Genomic DNA, 17,093 nt, shown 5'->3' with positions numbered 1-17,093 from the left:
TTGCTGATTTGGCAGAAGTGTGCTAGAGAGAAATTCTGTGCCTTGGAAGATGAAGTTAACTGTTCTTCAGAGTTTTATTTTAAGTAATTTTGAGGTGGTTTTTTTTTATGGTGTATATATATAAATTTATGTATCTTTAATGTATCTTCAAAAGGCCCAGCCAGGCTGTGTTTGCTTTGAAGTCCTGTCAGGCTCCAGCTCCACCCTGTCAGTTTCCCTGCTAAGACAGACAGGGCTCTTTCATGAGATGTGAATTGTAAAGGTGATGTGATTTTTGTACTGTGAGCCCCTTGAACTTGACTCAGGTGGGGTCTTCACAAGAATTTTTCATATGCTGCTGGTTTTGTTTCTCTCTGACTCCCCCCTCTTCATTCCTGCCCCTCAATTCTTATTCTTGGCCCAGTTTCTCTCACTGCAGGGAAAAAATAAAAATCAAAAAAGGGGATGGATAGATTGGTAGGTGGCCAGGAAGAATGAGAAAAGGAAGGAAGTCTGTAACGGAAGCAAGCACTTAAACACATTTTTCCTTCACAGGGCAGCCAACTTTTTTTTTTTTTCCCAATAATAAAGTGTAAGATTATAAAACCAATCTAAAGAAGAAATTAAGAATTTATCTACTCTCTCACCACCTAGAAAGAGTCACATTTAGATGGATTTTCTACAGTTTTTTAACATTTCCAAGAAACAATGAAAATGGGATTTTCTCTTTTCCTTTGGAAAAAGTGTATACCTGCTTTTTCTCCAACTGTTACTGCCTTCCAGAGATTCTTAACTTTCTAACATTGCAAAGGGTTCAGGGAGCACACTTTTAAGGCAAAGTTTACAACCAGGAGCGTTCTGGGATGTAAGAGTCCATCTGTACGGTGGTTACACACAGGCAAGCACACCCGTGCCTCTTCTAGGAGGCTGCACTGGAGGTGCCTTTTGAGGGGAGTGAGTAGGCAGGAAAATGAGAGGCCATGCTGCTGACAAAACAGGGTAAGAGCAGGGACCCCCTGGAGAGCCTCCGGGAGGACAAAACCTGTATTATTCAGGTTAAACTCTTATTTTAAGTCTTAAAAAACTCGAATGACCTTGTAAGGACTGACATGCAGCTATTTGAGTTTAAGATCCTAGAGCTCTGGACGATTATAAATGTGTTCACTCTCTCTTAAGGGATAACCCACTGAGATTTAGTGTTCTTGTTATATGTGGTCTCAATTATGTAGGTGGTTATGTCAGACCTGGAATAGTAATTGATCTGAAAACCCACTCAGGACGGGGGCTGCTTACGGGAAGATGAGAGCCTGGCCACTGGCCAGGCCGAGGCCCATCTTCTTTGCTGGGCTTGAGCCTGAGGGCTGCAGACAGGACATTAACCTCAGCCCCCTCCATGTCAGAGCACCGCGAAGAACCAGGCTGCTTGCCCAGCCCCACAGCGTTGTCACATGCAGTGTCGTTTCTGTGCAGAACATCTCCGACATGTGGGCCATGGTGAAACAAATGACAGATGTGTTGTTGGTGCCAGCGACTGACGCCCTGAAGAGCCGCAACAGCGTGGAAGTGCGCATGGAGTTTGTCAGGCAGGCCTTGGGGTACCTGGAACAGAGGTGAGGCAGCGGCAGCACAGAGGCCGCCTTTAAAATCCCCTGAAGGCAGCCGTTCCCGTTTGAAGTGGTCCTCTAGCTAAGTGCTCTGGAGCTGGTGTGATTTAAACAAGGTTGAGCAAGTCTGAGAGATGTTGTGCTGTTTTTAGGAGCACTTCTCTATGGGAACTGTCTCTGCACAGATGTAAAACCACGTGAGTGGGAGCCCTGAGCCCTGTTAGGCTTTTCTCTCTGTCTTTCTCCACCCTGCGTCCCTCAGTACAGACACAGGGTTATTAGGGCACAATGCCTTGGGTCAGGATCCTGGGCCCTCGCGGGGTTCAGCCATTACTCCTCAGGCTCTTGGTTTTCTCTCAACATTTTATTTTTCCCGCCCAGCATTTTACCACCTCCAAACCTTAGGAAAGCCCCTTGAGCCTTTGTTTTCCTTCCGGCTCTGTTTGGTTAATCCTGTGAGTTCAGATCCTTCCCAGCTGCTAATGCCTCTGATTTATGCCTAGGTTTTTGCCACCTCCTCACTAATTGGAGTTGGTCACAGAGGGGTTTGCGGCTGTGCCCTTGTGCCTTGACTGTTGTCCCCCTAGTTGGTAGGGCCCGTGCCATTCATCCATGCCCTGTGGACACTCCTAGCTCTGAATTGACCAGCAGGTATTGTCATGAGTATGCAGTAGACCCTCTTTATCTCAGAGACAGGGAGCTGGGCCTCTCTCTGTTGGCTGGAGAAGAGAAAGCCAAGCTGAATACACTTGCTCAATAGCAGCTTTTTGCCTCTGCACCCATGCAGCTGCCAGTGGCCTTGTTGTGTGGTCACCCTCTGTCAACAAAATAATACTCCATTAGGAAGTCAGAGTAATTCAAGACTTGGTATGGCAGAGAGAGAACAGATTTTTATACCAAATACTAAATTAATTATTTAATAGCTACACAAGATAAACACCGTCAGATACATTAAACTCACTAGCCTCCATTCTTTTGTTAAGAAAAATCTGAAACTCCAAATGGTCTTTCATTTTTTCTGGCACAGGCACAAAGAGTTCATAAAGTATTATATCAGGCTTTCACTCAATTTTTATAATGTAAGTTTTGTTAAGTCTGCAGCCGTGAAAAAACTAATATATATAGTGGTATTTATTTGCTACAAGTTAGCAAAATATGAGTCAAAAAATTTCTCACAGTGTATAAAAAATATTAGGGTTTTTTTTTTTTTTTTTAAGGATTAAGTATATGACTGCTTTTTCTTCAGTAAGCCTAATTCTCACTGTTGGTGCTTTACTTCACCAGAGGTACCAGGTTGCAGTTTGGGATTTTATATATGTAAGCCATCCCAGTTCTTCTACTATTCTTTTCATTTAGTTTTTTTAGAATGATCTTGTTCCGTTAATTCCTTTAGCAGCACTTGGAGCTATTCGGGAGTTCCCTGTGTACAACTGTTGTATGCTTATTTTCTTTTTCTAACAGCATCTCTCTCTTGGCATCTTTTTTAAGGATTTGTTGTCCCTTTTGATAAAGGGAGTATTTCAGATAACTGTACTCACTTAAAAAAATATTTTTGCTGGTACTAATCCACTGAGAGGATAACATACAGTATTTCTTTTCTTTTTTTTTTTTTAAGATTTTTTTGATGTGGACCATTTTAAACATCTTTATTGAATTTGTTACAGCATTGCTTCTGTTTTATGTTTTGGTTTTTTGGCCTCGAAGCATGTGGGGTCTTAGCTGCCCAGGGATTGATCCTGCACCCCTTTCATTGGAAGGCGAAGTCTTAACCACTGGACCACCAGGGGAATCCCAACATACAGTATTTCAAGTGATGTAATACACCAGATGGCAAAGCAGGCCTGGTCCCAAATTATTTTTTGAGTATTTCAAATTTGAAGCAAGGTAGCATTTCTTAGCTCTCAAGGAATTTAGGCTGTTTCTCAAGGAATCTAGGCCGTTTCCAGCATGTAGGTTGTCTTCATTCAAGTTGGAAGAGACATAGTGGGCATTGTTTGTCCCAGTTGCTACGGGGCTCTTCTCTAATCTCTTTTCCAACCTCTGCTTTTAAATACTCCCATGATAGAGAACTCGTATTTGTTAAATCAAATTATGTTTATTTTTCATCATAAAAATACTACATGATTATTATAGAAATTTTGAAAGATGCCAAAAAGAGGACCTGAAAAAAGGAGCAGTCCCCCCTCTCACATGCAGGCGCTCCTGGTACCTTGTATTTCCTTACCGCCACCTCCACACCCACCCCCCACCGCCTTTTTGGGACTTATGACTATTTTGTTTGATATTTATCTTTTACACAGCTTATAATCCCAATGTGTACAATATATGGTTTTATATAGTTTGCTTGTAAAATTTTTTGTCAGTATCATTTTTTAAAACTACCTCAATTTCTGATGAGTCTGTTTTCTGTAATTGACATTTAGTCATTTTTCTCTGAGAAGCGTGTGTGTGTGTGTGTGTGTCTCAGTCTGCTATTATACTTAATCTGATGTTGAACATTTTAGTGCATATAAAGCACCTGAAAGTTTTTCATTATATTAACCCCATTTTTGAGTATCTGTAACTCGAACCATTTAATCCTAATATGAAAACAATTTAAAACGTTATAAAGGATTTTAAGCATGCTAGCAAATAAAGAGGGAGTGATAGAAAATCGTTTGCAGACACCAGTGTGACAGTGGTCTCAGCAAAGACCATCAGTGGAAACTATGGGGTGAAAGATTGTTGGTGAACAGAATATTCACATGACCTCCAAGTGGTACCCCACAGAGTACTTACTAATTTCAGAGGGGAAAGAAGGTGCTTCAGCAGTGAAGTATGGCAGACCATACCTTTAACCAAGTGATCAAATTAAATGTTACCAAGAATGGAGCAAAATGGTGTTACCTGCCTCACTGTGGCAGTACCAGCATCAGCAAAAAAGCTGAACCTGGACCAAGTCATGAGAAACTATTCAGCTTGTGGGACATTACACCAGGTAGCTAGCCTAGATTCTTCTCAAAAGGTCAGTGTCATGAAAAAAAAGTAGAATTATCCTTGATTAAGGGAAATGAAAGTGGCATGACAACTTAATTTTATGCATTCCCTGGATTGGCTCCTGGATTTAAAAAAAAACAAACTATAAGTGACATTAAGAAATGTGAATATGTGTTATATTTTAGACAGTAACAGTACATTAATGTTAAGTTTCTTGATATCATGATAATATTGAAGTTAGGTAGGAGAATGTCCTAATTAGGAGGTACATGGCAAAATATTTACAGATGAGGTGGCCCCTGATTTCTGTATTTCTATAACATTTTCACATGGTTCAGATAAAATGTATGTGTGAGAGAGAGAAGAGCATGCATGTAATTAACAACTGACGAATGCAAGTAAAGGGCGTATGAGCACTCGTCGAACTATTCTTTAGTTTTTTGTAGGTTTAAAATTTTTCAAAATAAAAAGTTTGAGAACATCCCATTAGAGCATTAGGCTGTGAGCCAGAGCACTTATTTTTCTGCACAGCAGCCCTTTCTGCATTTGAAATCCACAATTATGTGGCTCCAGGAATTCTTTTGAGCATCCACAGTGATAAGTCTTCACGGAGATCCACCACCCACCAAATCAATAATGTAGCTTGTGTCATTAAGCATGCACTTCTGTTTCCTCTTCTGTGTTCAGTTGAAGTCCAGGCCCTGTCATGTGGAGTTCACAGTCTAATGTTGTGGGTATGGACACAGATACGTGTAATATGTGTTTTCAAACCCCCCTCCCTTTTTTGTGCCTTCAAATTTTTTCCAGTTATAAGAATTACACCCTTGTGACTGTCTTTGGAAACTTGCATCAGGCCCAGCTGGGTGGAGTGCCGGGGACTTACCAGTTGGTTCGAAGTTTCCTGAACATTAAACTTCCAGCTCCCTTGCCTGGCCTTCAGGTACTAGCACCTTTATGTGATCAGTTACTCCTCCAGATCAGCCTCTCAGATAGGCATTTTCAGCTGAAATGAGGCTGTGTGTGGAAACCGCTATATGAAGAAGAGACCCGAGGGGGCAGGAAGAGAAACTAGGAGACCTGGAAAGGCTGGTGGCTCCGGAGTCTGGGGGATGACGGTGGAGGAGGGTGCAGGGGGTTGATGTCATTGTTTTCTGGACATGTTTTGAAAGTGGACCCAGTAGGACTGTGGAAGAATTTGGCTATGGGTGTGAGCCACAGAGTCAGGGATGACTTCTGAGATTGTTGGCTCAAATAGCTGACAGAACAGAGTTAGATATGGTTCCTAGAAAGTACCTTTTTTCTCAGCTCAGTTCAGATACCTGCTGTGTGCAGAGTGCTGAACCAGATCTTTGTACCGAGGGTGGTGGAATACACAGGAGGCTGGCTTCCTGCGGGAAGTGAGGCTCACACTAGTGCTTGAAGAGTAGGGGCTCGCCAGCCAGCAGTCTCGGATAGGGTTTTCGAGGGGAGGGAGCAGCGAGAACAAACAGATCGAGGCAGGATGGAGCACTTGGCCCACTGGGTGTGTGTCAGGGCGGGGCCAGCTTGGGGAGCGCCAGGCTAAGAACTTAAGGTACAAACAGCTCATAGGGGTTTAAGTGAGGAAGTGACACAATCAGGTCTGAGTCTTAGAAGGAGTCCTGCTGAGGGGAGGGTGGAGGGGCCAAGAAGAGAAGTCTGAGGTCCACATTTCTGGAGGAGTCGGAGGGGAGCAGAGGGAGGAATAACCACAGGGCTGCTGCACAGTCTGGGGACATAGCCACTTTCAGGAGAGATGCTCTTGCTCAGAGGGTAGGATCAGACCTGCTTTCTACATCCCCAGTGCTAAGCACAGTGAAACTCTTAATATGATGATAGTCTCCTATTGGTAAGTGAATGGCTTTAGCCCTTGTTGGGGTGGCAAGAGTGCATGTCTGTAAATCATCACAGAACATGTCGCCCCTTCGCTGTGAATCCTGGGGTTCCATGGAGAACCCCCCATCTGGCTTTGATTCATGTGGAACACATGGTGCTGTACAGGAAAGGCTCTAGGCTAGACTGGCGCTTACTAGCTTGCCATGGAAAAACTATTTAACAGCCCCATGCCTCAGTTTCCTGGTTTGTAAAACAGAGAGGAGGAAGCCATTCAGGGTCCCTACCTAGTGGAGTTGTGAGATTGAATGACTTAATACAAGAAGAGGCTTAGCTGAGGACCAGCACATCGAAAGCCATCAGTTAGCTTTTGTTTGCTTGTCTACTTGAGCACCTTTCCTTTTTAGGATGGAGAGGTGGAAGGCCATCCTGTGTGGGCGTTAATTTATTACTGCATGCGCTGCGGAGACCTGCTTGCCGCTTCACAGGTGGTCAACCGAGCCCAGCACCAACTGGGAGAGTTCAAAACTTGGTTCCAGGAGTACATGAACAGCAAGGACAGAAGGTACGGTGAATGAGGTGCCGGGTCCAGAAGAAGCCACATGGGATCAACAGGGTGGTCCGCTCTGGCGTTGCTCTGTCTTCCTTGCGCATGGCTCCAAATAAGTTTCTGCTTGGGAGAAAAATGAACTTTGGAAAGCATGAAGAATTCAAGAGCCCCATTCTGTAGACTTATAAAGTCCTAGGCACATCAGAAATGCTTTATAAAATGAAACTATTGTATTACACTTCACTTGTTCACTGTTGGTGGTTTTCTGGTTGATCCGGATGAAAATATGTTGTCATACACCTCGTAGCTTGAAGGCCAGAATTAGACATTAGCACACTTGAGATATAACCATTGAATTACTTCACTAAGGTGTTTTTTGTTTTTTTTTTTTCCTCTTACATTAAGGAACTGCAAAGCATCAGTTTTTCTTTGGTTTTTGTTAATGTAGTTGGACTTAAATTCACATTCAGACCTAGTTTAAATATATGTGCATGTATATAGAAGAAATAGTTGTAGTTACCCCAGTTACACGTGTGGAAAACCAGGATTACTTTTTTAGCAGTGTCCCATCTCCAGAGAGTGTGGTAAACATAAGTCCTGTCTTGCTCATATCAGAGTGTAAAGTAGGGACCGTGTCCTAGGTTTACCAGGAGACCCCGAGGCAAGGATTTGAGTGCAGGAAGTTTATTTGGGAGGTGATGTCACAGGGTTAAGGGAATGGAGAGGCCAGAGGGAGCTGAGGCAGTTAAAGGACTGACTCAGTCTTGTTCATCACTGTTTGGAGGCTACTGAGGGTGGGGGGCTGGGGGGTCAATTCCGCAGGCCTTCTGTCCTGAAGGCCACCACTGGAGGAAGCCAGCAGGCAGAGACGCAAGTCCTGGGAGCTGCAAGTCAGGTTAAAGTGATGGTCCCCGGGGATTTGGGTGGGACAGTGCCTGTTCCCCTCCATGGAGGAAGGCTTCATAACCTTGTTGTTGTGTGGTTGAACTGGTGCTTTCAGGTGCCTTTGAGGATCTTCAGCCTGTGTCTGTTCCCTTGTGTCTTCAGATTGTCCCCAGCTACGGAGAACAAGCTCCGACTGCATTACCGCAGGGCCCTCAGGAACAACACGGACCCCTACAAACGGGCCGTGTACTGTATCATCGGCAGATGTGACGTCACGGACAACCAGAGCGAGGTGGCCGACAAAACCGAGGACTACCTGTGGCTGAAGGCAGGCGTGCCCCCCTTGCCCAGCAGGGCGTTTGCCCCTTCCCCCTGCTTACGCTCTGCACACAGATTGTCCTGTTAATGTGTGATGCCAGGAAGCTGACTGCACTAGTGGTTTTTCTGTCTCCTGGCCCAGTTTTTATTGTGCGCTATTCCCAACCAGTAACAGCCATTCGCATAGCCTTGAGCCTTGAGCTCAAACAGCTCTGAGTTCGCTCCTGGCTCAAGGTGAAAGTGAAAGTGAAGTCGCTCAGTCCTATCCGACTCTTTGCGACCCAGTGGACTGTAGCCCACCAGGCTCCTCCATCCATGGAATTTCCCAGGCGAGAGTACTGGAGTGGGGTGCCGTTGGTACCAATGCCTGTGTTTCTTTTGGGGGTTTAGTTGAACCAGGTGTGTTTCGATGACGATGGCACCAGCTCCCCACAGGACAGGCTCACTCTCTCTCAGTTCCAGAAACAGCTGTTGGAAGACTATGGTAAGATCCCCTGAGCATAAATGCCTTCTGTCTGTCTCATCCACCTAAGGTCACTGGTTAGCTTCTTTCTGAGAAAATCCTTCATCTCTGAACTCTGTGTCTCCTTCAAAACCCCATGATCCTTCAAAACACAGCACAACAAAACAATTATTTCAGATTCGAGTAGAGGCCGCACCCATGGCCTTAGGTAGTGGACGTGGCTGACATAGTCACTGACAGTTCTTTGAACGGCTCTGGTGGACACTGGCTCAGGAAGAGACATAGGAGGACCTGGCTGCGGCTGCCTCAGGGACCTCAAAGTGACTGCATCTGAGCACTGAGAGAAAGTTCCCACTGGTGGTCAGCAACGCTAAATGCCGTGAATCTGAGGAAACTGCAGCTTGGAAATCATTCCTCTCCTTATTGAATGACTCATCAGGACACAGTATATAAACAGATCCTTTTGCATTCTGTTTTTAAGGTCCTACTCTCTGTTTCTTTCCCACCTAATGCAAGTAGTCCAGGTTTTACAACACGGGCCCCCCACTCTCCAGTTGTGTTGGGAGGTCAGGAGGCTGGGGAAGCAGGGCAAAGCTGGAGTGGCGTCCGCTGTGTCCAGAGCCCAAGTCCATTCCGGCTCAGGCTGGTGCTTTCATCCCGCCCTCTGAGCACCGGGGCTGCCGGTCGGCTGCTCCTCCGACTCACTCCTTCTGAGTCAGCTCTCCCTCCTCTCCCTCAGGCGAGTCCCACTTCACGGTGAACCAGCAGCCCTTCCTCTACTTCCAAGTGCTGTTCCTGACGGCGCAGTTTGAAGCTGCCATTGCCTTTCTCTTCCGCATGGAGCGGCTGCGCTGCCACGCTGTCCACGTGGCACTGGTGCTCTTTGAGCTGAAGCTGCTTTTAAAATCCTCAGGACAGAGTGCTCAGCTCCGTGAGTACTTGCTGGCCCTCACACCTCCACAACATGACACATCCCCCGTCAGGTGACAGTGAACGCAGAACTGCAACCGACAGGGATACAGCAAACAGCCAGTCGTTGTTAGAGTGTTGTAGACAGTTGGGCCTCTGGGATGATCAGTGTGAGGGGTCTTGCCTCTCCCTCCTCCATTCAGATTCCCTGGGGAGTTCAATGTATAAACCCAGTGAGACTGGTTCCCACTGGGGCTCTAGTTGGAGACACTGGAAGGCCCACCAGCCATCAGGTATGCCTGCTGGCAGGGAGTGGTAGTCAGGAGGGAGAGGAGACGTGTCCGAGGGCTGCAGTTTCCTCATAGCGCAGCACATTTAGTAATGGTCGGTTGTTCCCACCTTTTCATTCAGAGACCAGCATACTATGATTCACTACAAAATGCCATTGTCTCTGCTCTGTGCTTGGGCCGAACTCCAGAGCGGTGGTGAAGGCACTGGGCTGAGCTCGCACTGCCAGACGTTGGCTATGCTGCGGGAGTAGGTGCCACTGGGTCTTTGGGCTTGGTTCCCGTAATTCCTGGTTGTGTGGTTGTGACCAGTTCTGTCCTCGCCGCCCCATGCAGTCAGCCACGAGCCCGGCGACCCTCCCTGCATGCGGAGGCTGAACTTTGTGCGGCTGCTCATGCTCTACACCCGGAAGTTTGAGTCCACAGACCCGAGAGAGGCCCTCCAGTACTTTTACTTTCTCAGGTGAGACTGGCTTTTGACCATTTACTTCAGCTGATTTTGGTTTCTGCCGTTATGAGAATGATGATTAGAGACCTTAAAGTCGCACCTTCAGAAACCAGTTTTTGTCTCCTCCTAGGGATGAGAAGGATAGTCAAGGAGAAAACATGTTTCTGCGCTGTGTGAGCGAGCTGGTGATAGAAAGTCGAGAGGTATATCTCCTAACCTTTCCAGTATATCGGTTCTCATGCTGATCACCTCAGTGTGGGTTGGGGGGAGGCAGGGAGCTTTAGAGTATTCTTTGGTTTCTGAAAATGTTGATTCAGTCTCAGTGTCCTCGAGACTTCTTCCTCCTCCCCTAGTCCTCTCTCATCTCCAAAGAATTGTGGATTATGTGTATATCCTCATCCAGTAAACTGGGTAAACATTTTTTGTCTCTGCAGTTCGATATGATTCTTGGGAAACTGGAGAATGATGGAAGCAGAAAGGTGGGTTAAAGACACCCCTGGAGATGTGTTAGTTTGCAGGTGGAGATTTACAGTTGTCCAAAAAATTACAGTTAGGTTTTAGGATGCAAGGTACTAAAGATGCAGATCTGAATGAAGTTGCTTAGTGTTAAAAAACAAAGAATAAAAATTACAGGTCCCAAGTGATGACCTTGATGTTAGACACATTTACATTTCTCCTTGAAATATGTAAATCTGTGGTGAGATAGCTTTTTAAATTATGTTCAGAATACTCATCTGTTTACACCTGCCATTTTTTCATCTGAGAAGGCTACATTTCTGCCATTCTTGGCTCAGAAAATATGCAAGAAAGAAATTGATCACTATGCTACTCTCCCCAGATGGGAAATTAGAGATGCACTTGACCTTTCTCCAAAGGTAGTTTTCAAGGGCTCAGAACTCTGCACTGACCCCACAGATGCAGCTGCTCCCATGAGCCTCCGCAATTCCCTGAGACCCATCATGGCTACTGGGCTGTGTGGACGGGCAGGGGCCCTGGCGTGGTGGCCTCTCCTGACCCCACTCGGGACCCCTCTCGGGGCCGTGTGGACGGGCAGGGGCCCTGGCATGGAGGCTCCTCCTGACCCGCCTCGGGGCTCCTTGTGCCTCTCTCAGGGACTCACTTCCCTGCTTACAAAAATGGGTGGTTTAGACCCAGAAATCTTGAAATGAGCTCATGCTGCTTACACCATCCAGCTCAGGAAGACCAGTGGCTCTACTGGTGATGATGTGATGATGGCCATGCTTATGGAGCAGTGACAGCTGCCAGGCCCTGTGCTGAATGCTCGATGAATATGTTCTCACCTAATGGTCACAAGAACCCCACAGAGTCGGAACTATTATCTGTTTTTCAAGGGAGGAAGTGGAGACAAGAGAGGTTAATTTTTGTCTTCAAGGTCACACAGCTAGTAAGAAAATGAGCTGGAATTGGAACCCAGTCCTTCTTGACCCCAGAGCCCATGCTCTTCACTGACCTCCTGTGCTGCCAGGGTGGCAGAGAAGGTCGGTCCCCTGACTCGGTCCAGGGCTAATGAAGAACCAGGCAGCCAATCAGACGTCATGGAGTCTGTCCTCTCTCTTTGTGTTACCTAAGGCCTGTTTCATACTCTCTTGACCATTTGGTTGCTGTTGAGTGATGATGCAGATTTTTTTTGTTGTTGTTTTTAGTGTCCTGGCACCACTTGCCGTGTATTTTTTTCAAGAGTGGGTTTCTTTTGCTGTCTGTCTTATAAAGCAGATCCAAAATCTTTCAGATATTTTCTCTGAGCCTCCTGATTTTTTTGCTCCCACTAGGGTCATTTGCAAAATTAAAATCATTGATGATTTCACATACTCGCTAGGTCATTTTACAAAATGAGAAAGCATGGAGTCTTACTGCTGACTCCTCTGGGCTGCCTGTGAGTCTGCCTCTTCATGGGTACTCATCTTGGTCCTTTTCATATGTTTAATAGGCCCTTATATCTTCAGGAAAGCCAGAGTCTGGCTGATGAAAATGTATGCATTGCCCAGAGCAAGCATTTTCAGTTAGTTTTCAGATTCCCGATTGCTTCTCTGTGTTTAAAATGACAGCTTTGTCCCTCTGTTCCTCTCTTCCTCCCTTCCATAATTTGTCTTGTCAGCCTGGAGTCATAGATAAGTTTACCAGTGACACAAAGCCTATTATCAACAAAGTTGCTTCCGTGGCAGAAAATAAAGGACTGTTTGAAGAAGCAGCAAAGCTTTACGACCTTGCCAAGGTAAATGTGTCCTTTTCTTGCCTCTGCACCTAATAGATCTGTCAGCCTTGCTGCATTAAATGCAGAACCATTTCCACGGTGCTGTTATTGTACCCCTCTGTCTGCTGAGGCATTGTCTCCTAATGCTTAGGCAGTTAATGATCCGGTCAGGGTGAAATTCCCATTTTACAGAATTATTTCTGCCCATAAGGTGTTTCTGGCCAGACGAGAGCACAATATATTGAAAGGCTGTCCTGCGGGCATTGAGCTGTAGTCTCACTTGGCAGCAGAATGAACCTCCATCATGCTTGGACAGTAAAGCTGCTGGTGAAAGTGCCTGGTGCTCATCCGCCAAGCAGCCGCAGACCCACTGGGGACGGATGGATGTTTGGGAACAAAACCACAGCCAAGGCGTGCTGAGAGCCCTGGAGTTAGGAGTTCTGCATTAGAACATTTGGGGAATACTAGTAACTGTAGCCTGGAGAAGATTGCATTCTCTGAAGTGGGCAAAATAGGATTATATTTCATTTTTTTTAATTTAAAAATATTGAGACTGAAAGTAAAGGGAAAGTGTTAGTTGCTCAGTTGTATCCAACTCTGTGACCCCATGGACTGTAGCCCACTAGGCTCCTCTGTCCATGAAGTTCTCTAGGCCAGAATACTGGAGTGGCTTGCCATTTCCTTCTCCAGGGGATCTCCCCACCCAGAGATAGAACCCAGGTCTCTTGCATTGCAGGCAGATTCTTTACCGCTGAGCCGTCAGCAAAGTCCTCTATTGAGACTGAGGTCTAGTGAAAAAATAGAAAAGGTGTAGATACTTAGTATACATAACAGCTTAATGGATTTTCCACAGGTATATGTCTGTGTCATCATCACCCAGGTCAAGATGCAGAACAAAAAGTTCCCTCTTTGTCTTGGTAATTTAGTTTTTTTCTTCTTATTGATTATTTTTAATGAATTCCTTCTTTAATTTAAAAAAAACTAAACAGAATGCTGACAAGGTGCTGGAGCTGATGAACAAACTGCTTAGCCCCATTGTGCCCCAGATCAGCGCACCACAGTCCAACAAGGAGCGGCTAAAGAACATGGCCCTCTCCATCGCAGAACGGTAAGGCCGAAGAAGCTCCCGGGGCCCCGGGCTCTCAGCCCCCACCCAGGTGTGTCTTAGCTTCACTGTGACGTCACACAGTCCCTAAGAGGGTCTCCACTGTCCCACCGGCACTGACAGTTTTGAGAGTTCTTAATAACCATCATAACCAGCTGTCACTTGGTAAACATTTTTGCCAGAAAGAAGGGGATATAAGAATATCTCAGCATTCTAATCCTGCAGTTTAATTCTAGGCATTATACTCATCTCTGTGCCATTAGCAGCCATCTCAAAGGGATTTGGTAACAAAGCTAGTGATAGATTGATGGGTGGATGGGGGATTCTTCGAGGTGTAGTGGCCAGTGATTCAGAATCGCCCCTCTCCCCATGAGTGGAGGTGTACTCCAACCAGTGTGACTCCCTGGCTGGGCAGCAGTCATTACTTTTTGTGCCCTCTCCAGATCTGCCTGAGAACTGGGTCAGGGTGCTTGCTGAGATGGCAGCCAAAGCTGGAGAACTGGACTTCATACAGAACGTTTATAGGTGGATCTCTGTCAAATCCACCGTCATATGCTCGGCCATTATAAAAGAGACACTATTTTCCACTCCTTAGTTCACCTCATGTAGAGAGCCTGAGAGGTTTTGACATTTTTTAGATGTTGTCCTCAAATTACAGATTGCACAGAAATTCCTAATATACCTCTGCCTCCCTTCCCTCTTTTTTCTCCTTCAGGTATAGGGCTCAGGGAATCAGTGCAAATAAATTTGTGGACTCCACATTCTATCTTCTGTTGGACTTGATCACCTTTTTTGACGAGTATCACAGTGGGCATATTGACAGAGCCTTTGATGTAAGTTTCAGGAGGGGTGTTTGAAGTCCTGCTTAATGTATGCCCTTGAAAAACCAAAACATTTTGTGGGATTCATTTAAAACAAAGGAAATGTCACCAGTATGCCTGTTAAGTGAAAAAGGACAAGTAAGATCCTGGCAATTTAAAAGGGATTACTATGTTGTTCTTTTTTTTTCCCTTTTTTCTTTTCCTTTCTTCTTTAATCTAAAAACAGAGGGATTTCTCAAAATAATTTGAAGTCTCTGAATTGTAAAAACTGCCTCGGAAAACGAGGATAGGAATTGAGTCAGTCAGCAAGTTGGAATCAAAGCCTTTGAACAAGGGGAGTAGAATTTCCTACTAAGAAGCCACCTATGAACATGTTAGATGCTGACATGTGTTTGAAGAGATGGAATGACTGTGATGATTGTATCATATGGGGCTGATGGCTTTTGTGTTAAACAGATAATTGATCGCTTGAAGCTGGTGCCCCTGAATCAGGAAAGTGTGGAAGAGAGAGTGGCTGCCTTCAGAAATTTCAGTGATGAGGTGAGTCCTTCTCTTCCTGAATTACGAAATTCTTTTTTCCGCACTTTACTGAAAGCTTTTGTTTTAATGTAGCCAATAACTCTTAAGAGTCCTAGTACAGTCACCATCCAGACTGAATTTTCTAAGACAAGTCCAGTTTCAGGAATCCGGGACTGGTTTTCCTGTGAGTACACATATACCCATCAGATTATTGTCTGAATTCCTGACTCAGAAAATACTTTGACTCTAGTGATTAGACATATCCTTGGGAGAAACAGGTTTCTTACTGATTCTATGAAATCTGGCTTGAGTGTTTATTATCTACTTGTTCTAGAGGGTGTGTCAGTGCTTAACTCTGATCTTATATTAAGTAGTTCCTTCGGGTGCATGAAACATACATTGTGATTCATTTCCTTATTTCCCTTTTCTGAAGAAGCAGAGAAGTTTTGTCTCAAGAAGCAGGTGCAGTGACCATGGTCTCAGTTATCAGCCCAGGAACCCAAGAGCTCCTCTCTCTGCAGGGTTTCTAGCATGTTGCCACTGCCTAGCTCAAGGCTACTCAGCTGGGCTGCACACTGGAATTGCTCAGAGACCTTTAAAAAAAATCCTCATGCCGAGGCCCAGAAATTCTGGTTTCTCTGATCTGAGCCTGCAGCCCAGAACTCCCCTGGTTATTCCTGTGTGTGGCTAGAGTAAGATTCTTCTCTAGAACCAGCTGCCTGGTCCCAGGGTGTTCCTAACAGTGTTCTGATTTAAAACCATTACTCAATGAGCACATTCCTTTTATGGAAGCATGTGTCTGTTCTAGAGGAGGAAGGCCAGCTTCCACATATGGGGTGGCTCCCTCCTATGGTATAGACAGTTAAGGGGTCTTGCCTCTTGCCAACCTTCCCTTCACACCTACTACAATTCTGCCCCTAGCTGTTCCTCCTTTTGTTGTTTCTTGCCGACCCCTGGTTACATCATCCATTGTTTTATAAACTGAAGTGGGGTACCAGGGCCTGTCCTCGTAGACACTCCCAAGGACTCTGCTCAAGCTGTGCAAGTCCCAGGGAGACTGTGGTGGGTCTGAGACGGTGGGCAGTGATGGGGACTGTAGAGCCAGCGTGTGCGTCCCTACCTCCTGATGTTCAGATGCGGACTTCTGCTAATCCCTCTGCTGGCCAGACCTAGTTGGCATGCTCTCTGCTCACTTCCTCGCATAAAGAAGGGAGCAGAGGGAAGAAGAATGACCGATCTGACCTTCTGAATAGTGTTGCCTGGGCTTTGCTTTCACGCTTGACATTCCAGTGCCTTCGGCTCCTTTTTGGTGGCTGTGTAATACACCAGCTGGCAACTGTGGGGATATGGCGTGACCCAGCCTTGCTGGAGCACCGGCCCCCACTACTCCAGCCTGTCTTTGGCCCCAGGGCTGGGTTCTTTCTTCTTACTTCCTTATGTCTCTCTCTGCAGATCAGGCACAACCTCTCAGAAGTGCTTCTCGCCACCATGAACATCTTGTTCACACAGTTTAAGAGGCTCAAGGGGACAAGTCCATCCTCAGCAACCAGGCCTCAGCGAGTCATCGAGGACCGTGACTCTGTAAGATCCCAGCGTTGGCCACAGCCATCGCTGAGAACCACCTTTCTGGTTTGCCTTCAGTTGCTCCTCATGAGACCATTGCTCATGACCTAAAGTGCTTGCTTCTTTACTACCTGGCATCTGGGTAAAGCTTATGTTGAGCGCTTCCAGAAGAAATTGAACGTTACTAGGGTTGCTCCTCTTCTCAAGCTAAAAAATAATGATGTTCCAAGTCAGTGAATATCAGGTCTTAAAAAAATCAATCAAAATACTAGTTTATATTGATTCCATAAGAATTCCTGCCCACTTTAAAATATACGGTCATTTTATGAGTCTCGGTTCAGCACTTCCATGAAAACCGTACTTTTGGTCAACAGTTGCTGTGTCTGGAAGCCAGGTCTGTCTGACACCGGGGCCAGTGCCCCTTCGACTGCCTGTGGGCCTCCAGCATTACCTGGGTCACACAGAGTCCAGGCAGATAGAACCCCTGGACCCAAACAGCATATGCTGTACAGTTGATTTGACAAAAAGGAAAACGTGTTTGACCCATTAAAATATTAAAACTGGTGGTATTTTAGAACTACCTTTCCCTTAACATTTCCACTT

At 45.7% G+C, this 17,093-nt stretch overlaps 1 protein-coding gene across 4 annotated transcripts in view; it reads left to right on the top strand.

Annotated features, from left to right (window-relative positions):
- The window catches only part of NUP93 (nucleoporin 93kDa), a 103,337-nt gene that overhangs the window by 84,670 nt on the left and 1,574 nt on the right, over positions 1–17,093 (top strand). For all 4 annotated transcript variants that reach the window (XM_010861908.1, XM_010861910.1, XM_010861909.1 and 1 more), the window contains 14 exons: positions 1,450–1,589; positions 5,367–5,499; positions 6,818–6,975; positions 8,008–8,173; positions 8,554–8,647; positions 9,366–9,557; positions 10,159–10,285; positions 10,401–10,473; positions 10,705–10,749; positions 12,387–12,503; positions 13,472–13,590; positions 14,303–14,420; positions 14,865–14,948; positions 16,380–16,508. In XM_010861908.1, the coding sequence (XP_010860210.1) occupies positions 1,450–1,589; positions 5,367–5,499; positions 6,818–6,975; positions 8,008–8,173; positions 8,554–8,647; positions 9,366–9,557; positions 10,159–10,285; positions 10,401–10,473; positions 10,705–10,749; positions 12,387–12,503; positions 13,472–13,590; positions 14,303–14,420; positions 14,865–14,948; positions 16,380–16,508 (1,695 nt within the window). The remainder of the gene's footprint in view (positions 1–1,449; positions 1,590–5,366; positions 5,500–6,817; positions 6,976–8,007; positions 8,174–8,553; positions 8,648–9,365; positions 9,558–10,158; positions 10,286–10,400; positions 10,474–10,704; positions 10,750–12,386; positions 12,504–13,471; positions 13,591–14,302; positions 14,421–14,864; positions 14,949–16,379; positions 16,509–17,093) is intronic.

The sequence above is a fragment of the Bison bison genome, unplaced genomic scaffold (genome assembly GCF_000754665.1).
Source record: "Bison bison bison isolate TAMUID 2011002044 unplaced genomic scaffold, Bison_UMD1.0 scf7180017864473, whole genome shotgun sequence".
NCBI lineage: Eukaryota > Metazoa > Chordata > Mammalia > Artiodactyla > Bovidae > Bison > Bison bison.
Note: the sequence above shows the minus strand (reverse complement) of the source record. Positions and strands in the feature narration are given on the sequence as shown.